The sequence below is a fragment of the Conger conger genome, chromosome 7, assembly GCF_963514075.1.
Source record: "Conger conger chromosome 7, fConCon1.1, whole genome shotgun sequence".
Taxonomy (NCBI): Eukaryota; Metazoa; Chordata; class Actinopteri; order Anguilliformes; family Congridae; genus Conger; species Conger conger.
In genome coordinates, this window is record NC_083766.1 from 51765178 (window position 1) to 51786125 (window position 20948).

General features: G+C 44.3%; 1 protein-coding gene across 1 annotated transcript in view; it reads right to left on the bottom strand.

The window, feature by feature from the left end:
* ddx10 (DEAD (Asp-Glu-Ala-Asp) box polypeptide 10) overlaps window positions 1–17151 on the bottom strand; it is a 117610-nt gene extending 100459 nt beyond the window's left edge. The window contains exons 1-10 of the mRNA XM_061249412.1: window positions 16859–17151; window positions 16543–16603; window positions 15869–15999; window positions 14332–14490; window positions 13195–13315; window positions 12196–12385; window positions 10644–10770; window positions 10078–10240; window positions 9528–9616; window positions 5837–5934 (exon numbers count right to left, since the gene is read on the bottom strand). Of these exons, the coding sequence (XP_061105396.1) occupies window positions 5837–5934; window positions 9528–9616; window positions 10078–10240; window positions 10644–10770; window positions 12196–12385; window positions 13195–13315; window positions 14332–14490; window positions 15869–15999; window positions 16543–16603; window positions 16859–17056 (1337 nt within the window). The 5' untranslated portion in view covers window positions 17057–17151. The remainder of the gene's footprint in view (window positions 1–5836; window positions 5935–9527; window positions 9617–10077; window positions 10241–10643; window positions 10771–12195; window positions 12386–13194; window positions 13316–14331; window positions 14491–15868; window positions 16000–16542; window positions 16604–16858) is intronic.
* Window positions 17152–20948: the final 3797 nt, after the last annotated feature.

A 20948-nucleotide genomic window follows, 5' to 3' on the forward strand; every position in this document is an offset into this window, starting at 1 on the left:
CTGGCACATTGACAGCGCGGGGCTAATGTGGATACATTGCGCACTCTCCCTGGGCACGAATCGGCTGCAAACAGAAAATGGGCTGCACACAGCCGATGGTCAGAGGGTTTCGCGTGTACGAGTCACAGTTACCATGGTAACATCTCTATCTCCGGAGCTGGTCACCCGTCTGACGCGCTCCCCTTTGGGACGAGAGGCACCAAAAACCCATCAATCAATACGACTCAAATCAGAGCTCAGGGCAATCAGAGGGGCGCACGGGCCTAGCTCGCTGTCCGCGGGAGCACCAGAGTTCACAGCCCAGGGTGCAGGAGAGGCAAAAAGGCGAGGCTGCCTTTTGTGATCCGCAGTTTCCCTGGCAATGGGGTGGCCCCAGTGAAACAGGGAGGCTTATTACCCATTTCCCCAGACGCGCCGCATTCATGATGAACGCGGCAGGTTGCAGACGCAGTCGAAGAGGAATATTCAGACTGTCGATGGCGCCTACCTCCGCTGTCACGACTTTCCCAAGCCTTTGAGAAGCAGACGAGAACAGACGTCAAGAAAGGTTATTTAGAAGCCATCTGTCTGTTAAGTCTACAGTTTCACGTTTCAGAAATTTTCCAAATACGCTTCAAAAAAAAAAAACCCAGCCAGGCTGATTTCAATTTCCCACAGAAAATCCCCAAAAGGCTATGAAAATTATAGGGCTGAGAAGCTTAGCTTAATTAATCTTTTAGCGGAGGCTTCTCCCTGTAATCATTTAAAATCACGGCCTGGGAGAGAGGAACCTGAAGCTCATCTAAAGGCACCTGATCTCCTCGCACAAAGGCTCGGGGAACAAAGGCGTCCCCGTTCTAATTTAAACGGCACAATGAAAGCCGTCATGGCTGCCGTAAAGGGGCGTGGCCGCGTCTTTACAGAACGCGGCCTCCGACAGCGACTGAATGCGCGCCGCCGTCGAAAAGCAATCCGCTTCCCCGAGCGCGACACTCCTTCCCACAAAACGCAATTAAAGCTTCGCCTAAAAGGAGGAGAGGAGGCTTTCAGGGGAGCGAGGTTGTTCCGTCGAACGCTCAGCCAGCTGTTGGGAAAGAGGCAGTCGGCGCTAACAAACGCAGAAGTGGGGCCGTGTCTCTGGTCGCTAAACTAGAGCGAGAGGCTACGTTAGCTTCCGTTCGCTCAAAAAAGGGTCATCACTCTCCCCAAGGAGAGATTCACTTTGCTTCTGATATGGACTGGGGAGGCTGAGTGAGGTGAGATGTCCTGGACCATTACTTCGACTGACAAAAACGTTCCAAATAAGGCCAGACGTGTGGTGCAGTCCCAAGGGCAGGCAACTCGGTAGCCATATACAAATCCCCAACATGCTACCTCCTTTTCCCCCTCTTCTGAATAAGTACTACAAATATGGGACAACGTTAGCTCAGAACAGTCAGAGGGTTGTCGGTTCAATCCCTTGCCCTGGAGGAAAGTGCCAGAGTCCCTGCTCCCAATGACCTGATTGGTGCGTTACATGGCAGCCTTTCACCGTCAAATGCGATTGATTGTGGGTGTGTGTGTGTGTGTGTGTGTGTGTTTGAATGAGTGAATGTGAGGCATTAATTGTAAAGCAATTAGCATAAAAGCACAAAATAAATGCAGTCCATTTACCAAATAGAAAGGAGGCAGAAACAGCATTCATCATATGTGATGATCTCAACGTCACACAAGAACAGTCAGTTTGTGCAAATATTTCTCCCGAGGGTCAGTCAAGTCACCTGATCCAACTGTTCATTTTCCAAACTACAGATTGGATATCAGATGAGAACAAAAAAAAGTAATGCCTTTTTAATCTTCTAGACCTGATGGTAAGAACCCACCGTGACGCCAAGAGCTTCAAAAACAATTCCTCAATTTTCACATCTGAAAACAGCCCTTGTAGATAATTAGACCAGGCAGGCAGTTAAATTGAGTAGTACTCAGTAATTCTCCCCTCTTGCATTGCACAACTTTTTCTCTCGCCTACATTACAATATCAAAATTCAAAACAGAAAAGCCGAATGAGAAACTGACTGGGAAGGCTTCAACTGCCAGACATGCAATAATGAAGTGAAAACAGGCAGCTCATGATTAAGACCCTCACTTTTATGCAGTAGTACGGGGGTGAAATTTTGGAGCTGGCCTATGGAAATTAAACTTCAGTTTCTGAATGAAATTTAGCATTTCAAAGCGGAACTGAATTTAATGCAATTTCATATGCAGCATTTGAGAAAAGGAAACTTTTTTTTAAACTTCAGGCAAAGTTCAGTCTTTCTTTTATGGGCAAAATAACTGAGCTAGGTGTGTACATATTGATTGACATTTATTGCGGCCAGAAGCGCAAATGAACTGGCTGAAACTCAGAAGGTCTTGGCAGATCACGCTTGGCATGTGCAACCCTACCTGGTTCCGATCCAACTGCCATGTTACTTAAAAAATGCAAACATGATTAGTTACATACACTGCCAATAACAATATAATGGTGAGAAGAGACTAGGGAAGACATAAGAAGCCTTAGGCCCTGTGCGAATAAACTTACTTGCTTACTATTGTGCATACTGCAACTTGTACAGTCAATAGTAGGCATTGAAGCTGATTCGGACATGGCCTTAGTGTCACCCAGGGAAAAAGGATTACAGTTAGTGAGGTAGTACACACATACTGTATTTTAAGAAGAGCAGCTTGTGTAGTTGATCATGCACTTGCAGTATGAACTTGTTAGCGACACTGGCTATGCAGCTCAGCTGGTGGGCTGCAGAATAAGAAGCCTCTAGCATGCCCAAAATTTTAATACAGAGTAGTACTTTTTAATTTTAATTTTTTTAAGTGAATATCTCACAGAGATTGTACACAAGGTGATTATGACCCTTATTTTCCCAAGTTCACTGAACACTCCATACTATACAGAAAAAATAAAACTTTTTAAATTTACTTCATTCTGCATTCAACAAATCTCTTCAGAGGACTTTTTATTTTTTATTTACTTTTTTAATATTCCGTAAACACACTCTAATGCGTTTTACATTCATCTAGACAAATAAATACAATCTACTGCAGGACAAATACGCAATAAAATGATAAAATCTGTGGGAAAAAAGGACTTGCCAACTTTAATAAAGCAGAGTTTGCCCTTCTTAAAAGTGGACAAGCAGAAGCCTCACTGACTGTTATGTAAAAAGACAGCAGATGCAGTGAAGTGGTCACGGTCTAGTAGAGTAATTAGAATGAGAGGCTTGAGGGAAGCCTTTTACCGTGTGCCGCAGAAGAAACAGGGACACGGTCACAGACAGAGAGACGGACAGAAAGACAGACAAACAGACACTGTGGCCGGCCTAAGGATTCCTGTGTCATGCTCCATTTCTGACTGCGGGGTGGACCGACATTGTCAGAAAGCATAAAAGGGGAACAAGGAAACCGTATTACTTTGACTTCTTGGTACAGATCAGGCTCTTCTTACAGCCTTGGGAGCCATACTTTCTCCAGAACGTTATTACCCCCCACCCCCCCCCCACCCCACCCCCACGCTTTCCCTCCCAGTACAGAACTCAATTCCATCAGTCTTTCCAAGAGATAGAGGGCATTTGTAACACAGTCACAGGTCAAAAAGGATTGACTGAAGGGCCTTTTCCTTAGCACAAAGCTTATTGCATTACTTCCTCTAAACATATCTGCATTGTCCAGGCACGTTTTACTAAAAATAAAAAAACGTTTAACATTCACCACGGTTCCTCTGACGACCTTTAGATATCCTTTTTCCCCCTCTTTATTTCCTTTTGGATAAAGCTATAGCTATAGCCATGTAGGGTTATCGGTCTTGCAGTTAATATCACACTTAGCGATTATAAATGGGCCTCTATGCCTTCCTGGTGATACTGTGTTTTTTTTGTATTCAGGAGAGTAACTCTAGTGTTCTCCGCTGTTGTTCTTCGCTCTGTATAACAGCATCTGCCAAGTGGCTGAAATGTAGCGTAATGTGCTGGCTGGCTTGACTTCTCAGTACATCAATCCTCAATACCCAGATGGAGTTCACAATTCACGTCCGGTTAACTTCTTTTCTTCAAATGTTAGTTATGTTTCAGAGAGGTGACGCTGCACAAGGCCAGTTAAGTTGCCGTGGATATGTTCTGAGGTGTTGTTCATTTTATTATTCATCTCAACTGTAAAGTGTAATTTAGTCTAGTCGTCTGGGATTTGTATCATTTGACCTCCACTTTTCAATAATGGAAACAGCGTTGTACACTATGTGCAAAAGAACTAAAAATTGCTCATAAAAATATCAACTGCCATTTTATTTCAAGGGTAACGCTGGGTCATTCTACATTATGAATGTACTGTTTACTGAGTTCAGTCTCGACTGTAATGATCAGTCAATTTAAAGTCTCACCGACTCACTTATACAGGCTGCCAGTCAGGTTGACAGTTCCCATGTTTTACTTTTCAAAAGCACTCTAAAAAGCAGCCAAATGCCTCTAATAAATGCCATTAACAGCCAGTCTGCTTGCTTTAAACAACTGCAGCGGCAGACGCGCACGGTAACAAAGTGCAAACAGTCACACGAAGTACACCCACTGCATATTCTTCTCTTTCAAAGCCAGAAGACACAAAGTGCTCTCAGACTTCATTCCTCTTGCCTTGACTTTGAGTACGATGACATTTTGTGGCAGACACTTTGTGTCCTAGAGGACAGAGACATGCCCAGTGGGTGTACTACAGCAGTGTCACCCATATGGTGGTAACATAAGCTGGATTAATATCATCTCATCACTTTGTCCCTTGTCTGTCTACACGCAAACACGTTCCTGTGCTGGTGCGATCGGAGGAGACAGCCATTCCGCACACATCCGGCTTGTCGCTGGGAGAAGCGGCAGTTGATCCACACAGGGCTTAAAAACAAAGATAAAACTCTGGGCGCGCGACGCGGGGGGAAAGGACCGCACACCGCACGCCGATCGATCCAAAACCGCGCCGTTTCTGCCGGACAAAACCGTGCTGCCAGTCAAAAGCCTTATCGCCGTTCAGCCAGAGTATTTCAAACTGCCTCCCGCTTTACCATACTCCGGGGTGGGTGGGCACAGCTGGGATAGTTACAGAGGGGAGTCTGACTTTGGAAAACTTTTCTGAACCAAAAATATCAGCGCTCTCATTGTAAATGCAGACAAAAACGTAATTATACATCTGAATGACATCCCCTAAGGCATCCATTCTTATCTGTACCTGCAGTCTAAACCTGTAAGCTGCCCTAAAGGGATAGAGACTTTTTGCATATAGTGTATTTACTGTCTGATGTAATCCATGGTATAGGGTCCCGTAAATGTAAATCTCCACGTTTGTCCAAACTTGCAACTTCACAACAGTGAGCCCAGTTGAACATTCATCATGTCAATTCTAATTCCACCAAGAGAAGACCACGGAAATAATGGCAGGCCTAGACAGAAAGAAATATCCTAAATGCACAGAATGGTAATGAGTGTGTGTGGGTAGCACAGGGTAATGAGACTGTGTGTGAGTAGCACAGGGTAAATTACACTGTGTGTGTGAGTAGCACAGGGTAAATGACACTGTGTGTGTGAGTAGCACAGGGTAAATGACACTGTGTGTGTGAGTAGCACAGGGTAATGAGACTGTGTGTGTGAGTAACACAGGGCAGTGAGACTGTGTGTGTGAGTAACACAGGGCAGTGAGACTGTGTGTGTGTGTAGCACAGGGTAATGAGACAGTGTGTGAGTAGCACAGGGTAATAAACTGTGCATAGAACAGGGTAATGATATGGTCGGTGTTGCACAGGGGGACAACACTGTGTGAGAAGCACAGGGTTATGAGACAAAGCAAGACTTACTGGATCTTGTTGATGGGGACCTTTCTTTCCTGAAGCTGTGCTATCATCCCCTTCTCCTCCGAGGGCAGAAGTACCAGCAATGCCTCCCCACCCTCCTTGTACCTGAGAGACGGAGACAAAGAGCAATGTGTCAGGCACCAGGGCCAACCAAAGCAGAGAGAAAGAACAGCAGAGACCCTTCCAAAATAAGAGCAGAGGTGACCCTTCCAAAATAAGAACAGAGATGTTTGAATTGAAGGACATCATCCAAAATCCATTCACAGCCTGAAACAAGTTCTTATATCTTTTTAAGTGCTTTTATACTTAAGAAGAAAAAACTGAGTTGGCTCCCATTTCGCCCAACCTTACATTAAGAAATCACAGTTTAAGTGAGGCTTTCTCTTAAATTGTCACAATAAATGGGCAACATACAAAACTGAAGCAATGAAATGCTCTCAAGTATCAACAAAACCTGGTTACTACAACGGCCGGTCTGGAAGCCAGGGTGGGCGGGGCCCCGTTTCCATGGCGCCCGTAGTGAAGGCTAAAGCCGTGCTTCGGCTTGCGGGGCCAGGGGAAGTGAGCACCTGGAGCCGCTGGCCGACAGCTGGCTGAGGGCAGGTGCGCCGGTTTTTGGAGTCATTGGAGAAAGAGAATTCCTCCTCTCACCCAGAGGCCTGGGACAAGCACAGTCAGGCTCCGTTAGTGCCACCCGAAGAACACCACGTCCCCCTAGCAGCTGCTACGCTCGGATTCCAACATCAAACATGACACAAGACGAGCCGCGCGAAGCAGAGGCACGCTTCGGAGACTGCGCCTGCGGAAAGAAAGGCGATAGCGCGCTGCCATTTTGAAAAGAAACGCGATAAGAACTAGCTGTGTAAGCCTCGAGCGACAACGCGGTCAAACGAGACGCGCTGTAGCGAAACGGAGCCGTTCCTTTTTTTCCGATGCCATCTCTGGTGCGTTGAAGCATTGAGCGGACAGACGGACAGGAAAATAGCAAAAGAAACTAAATCGATGGGACCACTGATCTAAAACCAAAACAAACAAGTTGTAGGCCAACAGTATTCGACGTAGCTGCCACTAGGGATGGCCACCAAGGTTTCAATTCTGTCAGCTCAGAAAACCAATTTTAAAAAGTGAACATGTTGCATGGGATGTTTCACTTTGCTTGTTGAATCTGAATTCAATTGTTGAGTTTGAATGGAAATGGAATTTCAGCAAAATGGGACTCCTCATTACTGCAAACAACAGGATGTTTCATGTGAAGACCAAACTCTTCAAATGGGAGCAAACTCAACACCTTATCAAACATGAGGGTGCATCAGAACCACTTTCAGCCTAGTTCTGATACCCAGCGTTTCTTTGCAACAAGTATTACCATATGTGGAGATGAGAACAATACTCACACTTGTCATGCTGCATCAAGCCAATTTTTAGTCATGAAATATGCTGCATCGACTTTACTGTAGTTTCATATCACTGACTTTGGGGTAATCCATCTATGATTCTTGCCAGGAGCATTCAAGTTCTTGATGAAAATAAAAAGTTTTATGTAAGAGGTAAACCAATGTAACCATACAAAATTGCAAGTGTGTAATCAATAAGACACAATAAAAGGTAAATCTCTCAGGCACCCTGGGCTCCGGTATCATCAGAGGTTTAACCTTTATTTCCCAAACACCTACAAGCCACCGACACGGCACACAGAGGGCCTCTGTGCATATGCTCAGAAATACATGCCCCGAAAGAGACCATGCGGGGGCTCCGAGGCTTATAAACCTGTATTAGTCAATGTGCAAAGCTTGTGCTGGAATTCTCTGGAAAACAGGCTTGTTTTGTGTTGTGTGAGAGGGAAAACGAAAAATTCCCATGGACCGGGAGGCCGGAGTGCATGCCGTCACACAAATTCCACTCATTGCAGAATGAGCCCGGCGCCAGCCCCTCACAAAACCTTCTTTTTGATCTTGTTTTGTCCGTCGTGAGACACCGACTTCAAGTAGCTCCGACGCGCCAAGACAGCAGACTCTTCTGTGGGGCCAAATAGCCGGGATCAAACACGACAACAAGCCGCCTCTTTGGCAGAATCCTCCATAAAGAGGCTTTGAGCCTGGTCTAGCCAAATCAGGGCTGGGCCGGTGTCCTATGTTTGCCTCTGTCTTCGTCCATTTCTCTGCAAATCTTTGGACTCAAAATGGATGCTCCCCCTGAAATGTCTCTAAGGAGTGACGAGGCGCAGGTGGGCCTGCAAGTGCTCAGCGCAATAATGAAGAGGGCTGAGAAAAATGAGAAGTTCAGAGTTGTTACCCAGCGCTAATGCAAATCATATCAACACAGGCCCTCGAATGTCACACCCAATTAAACTCCACACGCCGTCAATACTCTTGTGCCCAATTCAGAGGGAACACTGCGAAAAGCAGCACACTTTCAAACGGTTTCACAATTAAACAAAAAGAAAGAAGAAACAAGCTAAAAAAAACAGCATTTATGTAACTCTTCACGCCGATTAAAACGCACTTGAGGAACGGTGCTCGTATGCCCGAGGCAGCGAGCACTTCAGATTACGTGATTCCACACGGACAAGAATTCCACACCTGGGCACCGTGTGTCACCGTGGAAACCGTGACTGTGAATATCTGCGTTTATTACCAGGGACAGCAGAAGCGAGGAAAACGTTTTTGAGCCAAAATGAATTCTCTCCTCCGGGCCTGACCGACAGTGAGAGGAGTCTGCCTCAGAGTTGCGAGGAAGTTCAATAATAGCATGAAAGGCTGCAGTTAGCGATGGCTGACTTTAGAGGACAAATCTTTTCTAAATGTATTACTCAGCTGAGTGCTTTCTGTCCCTGTGATATGAATGGGTGTGTTAAATTACCCACAACGTGCAAGCAATGTTAAAGATTCATGTTGAAAAGGTTATTGTGATAACCAAGAGACTGCAGTGAAGATCGATTTCTTCATGTTGCATACAACACAAAAAACTTGGTGGTGCACACTTCCTGGGCATAGCTAAAGTATAAATATTTTCAATAATGAATAATTATTGAAATAATGAATAATAATGTACGATTTCTGACAAAGAAGACTTCAATTCAAGAGCAGTGGCATACTTGCATAAATACTGATATCATACCATAATAACCATCTCATTGCACAGATAACCTCAATGGTATAGACTCCGGCAGGCTATTGTATACCACTGCCATAGTCCCATTGCAAGCGAGATTCCATTGAATAAATTATATATGATCAACTATTCATGCTAACCACAAAAGTGATTTAAATACAAATGAAGCCAACCCTTCAGGCTGGTTGAGTTCAGCGTGTTCAGGCCGTGCAAGACCGTGAAGAAGAACAAATACATTCAGATAACGCCAGGTTGCCATCTAGTGGCAGCTCCTGGTAAGCACATGTTCGACACCGAGCTGGGGGCGAGAGCATAGCCCTTTATGGGGAATGACACTGCTATAAACAGTCTCATGATTGCTTCCATGCAAGAAACACCAGAAGAGCCCAGGCAACATTCACATCGAGGAACTGCCTCACATGGGGAGGGGCATCTCAGGCTTTGAATTTGTCATTTTCAATGTTCGTTCTTCTACGCACCAATATCGTCGCCAGCTACATTCTACAACGACAGAGCTACTCATACACTTTCATTTTAGCATTTAGGAAGCAAATTTAACGGGGCGCATGCGGATTTCCGGAAGGTACCTGGCAGTACGTCCAACTCTGTGGATGTAGGTGCTGGCATCTTCCGGACAGTCGAACTGCAGGACCCAATTCACAGCAGGGAAATCTGTGGGAGAGAGCAACCAGGACACTGAAAACACCACCTCACCAGCTATGGATAAACCTAGCTTAATTTATTTGAAAGAAATGGGTCTTTTAACATTAATATTTACCTTTGTAAATTACCATTGTAAATATATTAGCTAGCATTTTGATAGGCATTCTACAGAGGACTGGACTAGTTTCCAAAGTAGCTGAACTATCTTAGTATATGGCTGCCCAACCCTGTTCCTGGAGATCTACCGTCCGGGAGATGATCATTTCAACCGTAATTTGTCAAATTTGACAAATTATCAGCTCAATGAGATCTCTAGTGGTTGAATGAGGTGTGCTTTTTTAGGGTTGGGGTGAAGACTTACCCCTGGGGTGAAGACTTACAACTGCATGAATAAGGATACATTTCCAGGACCAGGGTTGGAAAGCCCTACCTTATGGCCTGGGTAATGCAAATGGGCCCCCCTCCCTTACCCAGCCCTCGGGCAGCAATGTCGGTGGCGAAGAGTACGGCTGCCTTCTTGCGGATGAAGTCGTTGTAGACCTCCATCCTCTTCATCTGCTGCTGCTTCCCGTGCAGAGCCAGGATGGGGAGGCCTGGACGCAGGCGGCAGAACACCCGGAACATGTACTGCACCTGGACACACACACACACACAAAACAACACATTAAAGTACGAAACCCGCACAAAACATCCGGAAGAGGTACTGCACCTGGGCGTGCACACACAAAATGCAGCGTCAAACAACGACACCCGCACAAAACACCCGGAAGAGGTACTGAACCTGTGTGTTTGTACATGCAGCATATACTTGTGATTGAGTATGCACATGTATGCATGTAAGCGTGTGTATGTACATATGCATGCGTACGTACCTGTATGTATGTGTATGTGTGTATGCTTGCGTGTATGTGTGCATGCGTGTGTCCTCGTTTGTGTGTGTGTGTGCATGTGTGTGCGTGTGTGTGTGTGTGCATGCATGTGCGTGTGCGTGTGCTTGTGTGAGCATGAGCCTGTGGGCGCACACGAGTGTAAGCACCTCCTTGCAGCAGGCGAAGAAGACGATGACCTTCTTCTGCAGGTGGCTCTTCATGAAGGAGAAGAGCATGTTGACCTTCTGCTGCAGCTCACACACCACGTAGTTCTGCTCCAGCGTGGCCGGGGTGCTGGGGGACAGACACGGCAAGAGGCTCCTTACACACTGTTTCATCAAGAGCATCCGTCCACACAACTATCAATACCTAACTATTAATACGTCACCACTGCCCACTCTACCCGTTTCCTGTGCACACAGGCACACATGCAAGCAGGCACACGCATACTCACACTCACAGACAGTTCTTCCAAATACACCCGTCAAAGTCACAGATGTGTGCAAGAAAAGTTGGTGCCATAATAGCAAAAACCAAACTGGCCAACAAGCATGGTGAATAGTAGCTAAATGGCAAAAGGTTGTTTACCTGATGTGCCATTGAGAGGCTTAATACTGGTAATTACTTTCTGTTACTCTGTAAAGCCTCTTTGTGACTGTCTGCTGTGAAAAGTGCTTTACAAATAAAATTGAATTGAACTGAATTGGTTTCATTGATCAGTAGCTGCGCTGAGCAAAACAAATGCCTGCAGACCTTATATCTCTCTACAGGTAGGCCTGAACAGTCTGCCACAAACGCTTCAGTGGACAAAAGACCCAACCTCACACTCTAATGACCCCAGCTGACTGTGTCTCAGTAACTTTTGCTTATGACAAAAAATAAGTAATAATCCATTTCCATGACTCCCTAAGCAGCTACCAACTGACAAAGTCCCCAAAACTGAACAGGCAAAAGCACCCAGAAACTTGTGCTTAAGAACATAATCAGCCTGGAAGCCTGGCCCTGGGACAGCGTTACTTTCCTGTGATAAAGACGGTTGGCGCGGCAACGCGTTCGGTGATATAAGCCGATGCAGACGCCGGCACTTAAACACCTGTCAGCGGTGACAAACGAGGATCCCAAAGAGAAGCAAAAGCTCAGTCTCAAAACTTCTCACAGGAAAATATGAGATTTATCAATCTGAATTTCACCGGTTCCCTCGACAAATCACCAGCAGCAGCCGTTCCGCGGGGGCCCAAACAACCGTTGAGAGATACAGAAACCAATTCCCTGTTTCAGAGGCCATCTCCACGGAAGCGGCAACATACCATGCGACACCAGCCATTCTTTCAAATATTTAAAATGCCTCGGATAACACAGCAGAGCAGTACTACTTACTTCAGAATGCTGTTTAAGTCATTTCTCAAGAGACCTCACAAGTAAAAAGCTGGACAGTCATTGTATTGCTTATTACAGAAATAATTGGCCACCATTATGAAAATTATACCCGCACAAAAGCCACAAACTATACAGCAGGTAGTACTATCAACACTATTTCACTTATCAGCTAAATGAAATACGAAGCCAAAATTGATTGAACTGCGGCTACGGAATGCAACCGCCAGCAAGAGCTGCTATTCAAATTCTGTGACAGGTGTTCAGAGACATTAGACAACAAGAAATCATTCCTCAAGGAACTATGAAAACGCAGAAGTTGTGCTGTAGACGTGGTGACCACACCTGAACTTGGCCTTCTCGTGGACCCAGATGTATTCGGGGTCCTTCAGGCTGAGCCGGGCCAGATCCTTCACCGATTTCGTTTGCGTGGCAGAGAAGAGGAGGGTCTGTCGGGTCTTGGGCAGGTTTTCCACGATGGCGTTCATGGTGTCGGCGAAACCCATGTCCAGAATCCTGTCCGCTTCGTCCAGAACTACAGGCAAAGGGAGAGGGTTAGTTTAGAAACAGCAGATGGATTACGGGTAAGATCTCCCAAACACACTAAACTACACTGCTAATTCATCTCCAAGTGGAAATTCATTATTAATAAGCCAGTAATTTTCCACGCCATTTTGTCCGCACTGAGTCAGGACTGCTATGGAGGGTAATTATAAGCACTAATGAGAGAGACAGAGTCTCACATTATCCTGTGCTGTGGAGCACAATATCATACAAAGGCACACAAGAAAACCTAAACTTAACTTAAAACATAAAGACAGGTAAAGGCCCATCCACACCACAAGAACTATAACTACAACCATAACGATAATGATGTGACCATCCACACTGCTGAATGATAACGTTCTCTAAACAGTCTCTCGACCATTTTGCATGTGATGCCCTGTAAATTTGGTTGAATTTTGACTGGCTGTAAGTGTTTCAGAATTTACGCAGCTGGAAAATATCACTCAAAGTGATCCCGGCAATATTGCGTGTCAATGTCGTTGTCATTATAGTTGTGGTGTGGACTCCACTTGGGTCCAAATGGTCAATGGACTGCATTTATATAGCGCTTTAATCCAAAGCACTTTTCAATTGATGCCTCTCATTTACACACACACTCACAAATCAACAGCGATTGGCTGCCATGCAAGGCACCAAACAGCTCGTCGGGAGCAATTGGAGGTTAGGCGTCTTGCTCATGGACACTTCGACACACACAGTGCATCAAATCGGCAATGTACAGTTATGTGCCTGAACACAATCTCCATTGGGCCCAGTACGTGGCTTCGGGCCCCTTACCCAGGATCTGAAGGTTGGAGGCGTGGAAGGTGGAGGTCTCGTCCATGTGCTGTAGCAGGCGTCCCGGGGTGCAGATGATGATGTTCGTGCGGTGGATTCTCTCCAACTCGTTCTGCAGATCCTGCAGGGGACCGCGTGGCGTTATGCGAGTTTACCGGGCTTGTAACTCGATTCTCAGGTGACACATTCATCCTGTGACCCTGACCTCGGTACTTAACCCCACTTCATTAAAAACTGAGCGGTGTAAATGGGTTTGTTAGCGGAAAAGAAACTGAAAGCTGTGCAAGCCGTTCTGGTGAAGCGTGTCTGCTAACTGCCCGAGATGTGAAATGTAGGTGCATTGGGCACAGTGATTGAGATTAATGTGTCTTTCTGACTCTTCTTGTTACTGACACTTCTGGGAGCCGGCCCAATTCGCCGCTGCAAAACAGCTTTATTGTTCCATGAAAGGCTCTTATAATCTGTCACACGCCCAACACACAGCGATACGTTTTAATAGGGTTTGGTTCGGTCGACGTTCAAAGAAAAAAAATCAACGCTTTGTGAGAGCTGGGCTCTGCAACAGCAGCTTTCGATTTACAAAAAGACGAGGCCAATGAATCAAAGCACGCCCCCTGAACACAAACAGCCGGGACTAAGCATACAAGTACTGCTCCGTTCTGGCCAATCCAGGGCAAAACAGTCATGAGCTTTCAATCCTTCTACGCACACTTAGCGGCTAAGGTACATGACTGGAACCTGGAAGGTTGGTAGTTCAAGCACCACGGTAACCACAATAAGGTGAGTGGAGCTCTTGGTCCCTTGACCTGTACATTGCTCCAGGATTGGCCCCCGCTTAATCTAATCAATGTTGCTTTGGATAAAATAGTCACCTAATTAACTGCAATGTCATCATGAACACATACACATCCTGAAATATGTGCAGTATTCAATTACACACTGTATAGCTCTAGCTTATTTTTTTTATCGTGCAATTAGATTACGAAACACAAACAAAGGCAATGCCCTATATAAATTACTTTACGACTTAAAAACTAAACACTCATTGAGCTGTTGGAACTGACTGGATTAAAACCTTGCACATACCCTCACCAGGACACCATCACCACCTTAAGGATGAAAAGCAGCGAAACGCACCTTCCCTCCGATGATGAGGCCGGCAGAGAACTCGTGGTTCTTGCCCACCTTGCGCAGCACCTCGAAGGTCTGGTAGGCCAGCTCCCGCGTGGGCGAGATGATGAGAGCGCCAAGGCCGTCCTCCGCCATCCACTGCTGCCGGTACAGGCACTCCAGAACCTGCACACCACCACATACGCTTCAGTCCCACATATACAGCTTCTACACGATCCTCTCCGCATTCTAACTAAAGGAGTTTCTTCTGCTATACACTCATTGAGCACTCTATTAGGAATGCTATACTAATACTGGGTAGGGCCACACTTTGCTCTCAAAACAGCCTCACGTTGTTGGAAACAGTTGGATTCTGTTCCATGTTGACATGACTGCATCACGCAATTTCTGCAGATTTGTCAGCTGCACATTCACGCTGTGAATCTTCCGCTCTACCACATCCCAAAGGTGCTCTATTGGATTCAGATCCGGTGACTGGGAAGGCCAATGAAGAACACTGAAGTCAATGTTATGTCCATGCAACCAGTTTGAGATGACTTTCTATGACATTATCATGCTGGAAGTAGCCCAGCTGGAAGAAGATGGGTACATTTTGGCCATGAAGGGATGCACATGATCTGCAACAATATAAAATAGGCTGTGGCATTCAAGCAATGATTGATTGGTACTAACAGGCCCAAAGTGTGCCAAACAAATTATTCCCCACACGATTACACCACCGCCAGGTTGGGTCCATGAATTCATGTGGTCGGTGGCAAATTCTGACCCTACCATCTGTATGCCTCAGCAGAAATTGAGATTCATCAGGCCAGGCTATGTTTTTCCAGTCTTCAACTGTCCAGTTTTGGTGAGCCTGTGCCCACTGCAGCCTCAGCTTTCTGTTCTTGGCTGAGAGAAGTGGAACCCAACATGGTCTTCTTCTGTTGTAGCCCGTCCACCTCAACGTGTTTTTTGAGATGTTTTTATGCTCATCAAAATGGTAGCCTTTCTGTGAGCTTGAACCAGTCTGGGCATTCTCCATTGACCTCTCTCATCAACAAGGCATTACCATCCTCAGAACTGCCGATCACTGGATGTTTTTTGTTTTTTGCACCATTCTGAGTAAACTCAAACTGTTGTGCAAGAAAATCCCAGGAGATTAGTTGTTACAGAAATACTCAAACCAGCCCCGCTGGCACCAACAATCATTCCAAGGTCAAAATCACTGAGATCACATTTTTCCCCCCTTTTGATGGTGGATGTGAACATTAGCTGAAGCTCCTGACTAAGTAAGTCAGTAAGTTAAAGCCAGTTTATAGTCCAGCGACAGAGTGTCGCACGACTGAAATTGCAGAACATTCCTGAAATTTCCATTGCTGCCTGATGGTCTGTGGTCGTTGTCCTTAGCAAAAATATATAAACGCACTCAAATCGGCCAGAGTATAAAGCAAACATTCTGCAACCAGCGACATCCAGTCAGTCGTAGCAATGCTCTGTCATAGGACTATAAACTGGTTATAGTTATACAGTATCAACAGAAAAACGGATAAAGAAGAAAACTCACAGGGATGAGAAAAGCCAGTGTCTTTCCAGACCCGGTTTTAGCTGCACCGAGCACATCTTTCCCCTGCAAGGCAAACCCGATAGTCTGCCTTTGGATTTCTGTAGGCTGTCGATACTGTGCCTCCATTAGCCCTGTGAACAACATCAGTGTTAATGGCCACGTTTATATCACTATCATCAGATAAGAAATATCCTGGAAAATTTAAATCAAGAGCACATTTTCCAAAAAAGGTAACTGGCATTATAAAAATGTACACCCTGGATGGGAAATGAAGAATATGTCAAGGCATTGACACTTACAAGCCGGGCTAATATTAAATTGCCTAGCACAGTGCATCAACCTATACAAATATAGCCTAAATCGTGGGTATTATTTTTACAGATACACACCACAGATGCTTTTTTACTAACAAGTAAATGATACAAAAAAATACCAATCATTTAACATACTGAAAAATAGAACAATAACATCACAAAATGTTGATGGATTCATAATAATGCGCAAGTAAACAATTTTACTCTTCAAGGGTTACAATCTTCAGGATTTTGACTTAAATTTACTGCACCCCCTATCCTGTTGGGACATGTCTAAAGTTTCAGACGTGAGGACAGAAAAACTTTTTTTTACCTTTACAGTAACTCAAAACCTCTAATGAAAAGCAAAAGTTTACAAACCTTTGAGCGTCTTCTTTGACACAGGGAAATCTGAGAACTTCACAGCATCCTTGACATTTATCTGGAACAAGAAAACATTTGGACACTGCATTAGAGGCCTATGTAAGCATTTCATCTTTATGTCATGAAACAACTAGCCAGTTAATTATTGATGTCGTTTTAAAATAATTACATCCTGAACTATCAAATAAGGAGCATGGGGTAGCTATTACTATTGACAGCGGACTCTTGAATAAGCTGCTACAGTACAGCCTGTCCAGTCGTTATGCGACATATCAAAATGAGAAATGCGGTAGTTACAGTAGCAGTCAATTACCTCGGAGTATTTATCTACCAGCCTCTTTATGTTTTCCCGTTCGATCTGCCATTCGGGCTTTTTATTTTGTTTTTTCTCGCGTTTAACGCGGACTTTTGTCTTGGTGTATTTTTTCTTCCATTTCTCAAAATTTTTAACTGGATCCTGTGTGTCACTTTTCTTTGCTGGTGGACGTTTTCCTTGCGATTCCCCTGTCATGTCGATCAGACGCAGAAGAAATATTGGGTTAGAAACACAGCTGAACTGAACAGCATGGGGACACGAGAGAAACACGCATTTGGCGATTTCATATGACGTCACCACAGAGCGAAACAGGAAATGTATAGAAGGGCACCATAGAAATAAACCACCACGGAAGTAGCTCAACTTGTCATCTGCTTCTACCTTCTGATATCTTAGCTTTTTTGTGTTAGTGAATGTTCGTTTACGTATTATTCTATGTTCCTCTTATATTATTCTTATATTTTTAGTCAGTCATTTGCTTACCGAAACTAGCATGCTATATATGAGCAATTTATAAGCCTTTGCTGAAAGTAGCTAGTTAAGTTCAGTGCACTGTGGACGTCTGCAAACGTTGGTTGAACACATGCCGCAGTACTTTGTGCATTTATGCGCTGGATGCACACCCATACTTTACTTTCAATCACAGGAATTGCGTGCAGCCAGTCAAGCTTTTACCAGCCACACTGCTTCATTACTAATGACAACACTGGACACTGCGCTACCAAACAAAGTGTGTGTTCCTGTATTGCAAAATGCGGATGCTCCATCACTTGACCTTCTGTATAGTACGCATCCAAATTGTTAGTCAGGCCATAAAGGAGCAGAGAAAATGTAGCCTCCCTCACACACACTTAATGTTTCAAATAAAGTTGATCTTGTTTTTCAAAACAAATGTCCCAAATGTACCCTGAAAGTACAATAATGTTCTTTGGGTATGACCTCAAGAGATTCAACTTCACTATCGCTTCATACAGCTACATCAGTAAGAGGAAACTGGGTTTCCATGGTGACTGCCTTCTGCAGCAGCATCATCATCATCCTCAGTGGCGCAGGTGATAAGCACCACCTGCAGAGCAGTGCTGTTACTATAATGGGTTCACCTGTCAAATAAGCTGTGTGCCATTACATCCTTTGGGTGTTTTTGACTTACTTGCAGAAATCCAGTCCTGGTGTTTGTTCCAACTTATTATTATCGTGGCTTCATGGCTTTGTCTTGCCAACAGTGGTTTACTTTTTTATTGCAACATAGTAAAATCCCATCAGCCCTCTCGTTTCCCCAACTTCTGGAAAAACACTGTCAGAGGCATCAGTTTTTCAGGGCTGTTTATCACGTGTATGGAGTATAAAAAGTGTTTATTACATGTTATTTCGCTGACACATTTATCCAAAGTGACTTACAGTTGATTTGACTAAGCAGTGGCCAATATCCCCTGGAGGAATGTGGGGTTAAGGGCCTTGCTCAAGGGCCCACAGCTGCATGGATCTTCTTGTGGTTACCCTGGGGTTTGAATCACCATCTGGCATTTGTACTGCTAGTGTTTGTGCACATAGGGTCAGTGATTTTTTGCATTTAACCCGAGTCATTGATTTGCAGGAGTAACGCTCCCATTTCCCTGCTGTATGCCATACACCCCTGAATGTCCCCTCTAAAGACCTTCACTGCACACAAAACCTGTCTGGGTCCATTGAAAACGTACACTGAAAGTGAAATGACAAAGGAATCCAGAAAGTAGACTACTCTTTAAACTTGAAAGCATTGTGGCCCTGCACAACCAGAGAGCAGTGCATCCTGCTTTGAAATGGGCAAACTCTTAACCTGATCCCGATTTTTTAACCCTTGTCGAGGACCCGGCCCTAGGCCCTCCTGATGAGAGATTGACGGGGGATGGGTTAGAAAGGAATGCATTGTTAACCCCTCGCACACGCCATCGAGGTGGTAGTAAGAACGCCCGTAAGAAGAAAAATATGTGGTTCAGAGAATGAGCAGCCATACTTGTCAGTAGAGGAGTCTGAAGTCGGGGGACTTAGATTTAGGGTTTTAAGGAGCAAGGTTAAAGTTCTGACTGAGAATACCCCAACCCTACAGGGGAGGGGCACAATGCCTGGCTAAAGAAAAACAAAAATAAGGAAAACGGAAGGGATGTCAATACCGAAAGAAAATTAATGATTAATGGCGGATGATTTACACTCAGCTATTGGCTGGATGTCCTTTGTAGATCCCTTAAGGCGCCACAAAAAGGGGCACCTGAAGAGGGTGTTGAGATGGTGGCAGGCTTTAACGTCTGGCTTGCATGAGATCAAAGTTTGGAGGAAGTCAAGGAGAGATTATGAAACTGACACAGACACCAGTGATGAATAGGTTCATTAAAAACAACATAAGGGCTAGTGTTTTTCCACTCATATATTAAGATGGGGGAAATTCCCAAACCAGAGGGGCCCATGACATAAAATATTGGGGACAGTTCTTTTGAGGTATGAGGAAATGACAATTGGAAAAACAGAAATAATTAATATGGTCATTGAAAAACAGGTTATATAAAAGATAAATGTCTTCCCGCTTGACATAATGGGAGCATTTCTTATCAAAAAAGGTACACTTTTGTATGCAAAAAAGATATATAAGGGATAAGTTTTTAGACCTTAGAGCAGGATCCCAGAATTTGGCTTCAGAAGATATCTACGAGCTGGTGAAGAAAGATCCACGCAGAACAATTATAACCAAGCTGGAGTGGTAATTATAATCTATATTACTTGTAGAAGTAGGAAAAGTAACATATTATGAGTTTACTTTTATATATCTTTTATTTCTTATTAGGATACTATATAAAGTAGAAAAATGTAGAGAAATTATCATATTTAGATAAATATAATATTATAGGAATAGTTTCTTTTTAAACGTCAAGAAGGGGGAGCTATAGGATAAGGCTAAGGCCAAAGAGGATGGATATAGGAAGGGTGTACCTTGATTTTTAAACATCGTGGTGGAAAGGTAATTTAGAAAGAGCTAAGAGGGGTATATGTAACTTGCATGTGATTAGCAAACTGCAAAAGATGATATGTACACTGTAATCTGTACAACTCTATTCTTTTGATTGATTATAATAAAGTATATCTTACTATAATCATATGTGATAAAGAGTCTTTAGAGGAATACATTGAATACAGGACATCGATTACCAGATTTGCATCACACCCTTCACTTCGAGACTGGGCTGGAAGTTCAGTAGAACTTACCAGGGCTCCAGGACGTTCGGAGTACTTGAGTTCGTCCCCGAGACACCTCATTGTGAGGTACTGCTCGTGGGAACGTGAGGTCTGAGCTCGGCAAGGGGTCCGTGGCTCACGACACCCTGATTAAAAAGAATATGTGGAATGTTTTTTTTTCCTCTAAATTCTAAGTATATCTCCTAGAACTTTGGGAGCACTCTTTCCCCAGATCCTGGCTGTGTTTGTGATTTTGTAAGAGAACAGGTACCACCAGTCCTGGTACACTGTCTCCCTCTGCTGGGCACAGTTCCACTTTTCTGCCTAGTAAGCAGGTAATTGTGACATTTATTAGCATCATATTTTATAAACTAACGTGTGCTATGAAAAAGGTTTTAAGAAGTTGTGAATATAAATGTCCTAGGTATAGGCTGAAATGTCTTGAGAACATGTTTGTGTATGCGCTCTAACAGTCTATCAGACTAACCCTTAACATCTGGCAGATCATTTTAAGTGAACCTAAAACTCAAGAGTTAAATGTGGCAATAGTTAAATCCTAAAAAATCCAAAATTGATCTCATCTTTTACTCACAGAACTGGGGGAAAAAGGCAGTTTTGTTAACATGTGAGCGTTTGTTGAAGCAACAGGCAGAAACGGTGAAGTGAACTTTACTGCAGAACGGGGAAGGAAAGCATAGAACGGCCTAGAGATCACAATGCATTTCAACGGTTATGTGTTAAAAAAAACGGTCATGTGATCAAATACAACACTGGCGTCACATCCATCTATTTAAGGGAAATGTAATGTGCAGGTTACATTCGCCCATAAGGGGTTAATCACAGGAAAGGGGGATGTTTAAACAGAAGATGGCGGGGAGGCAAG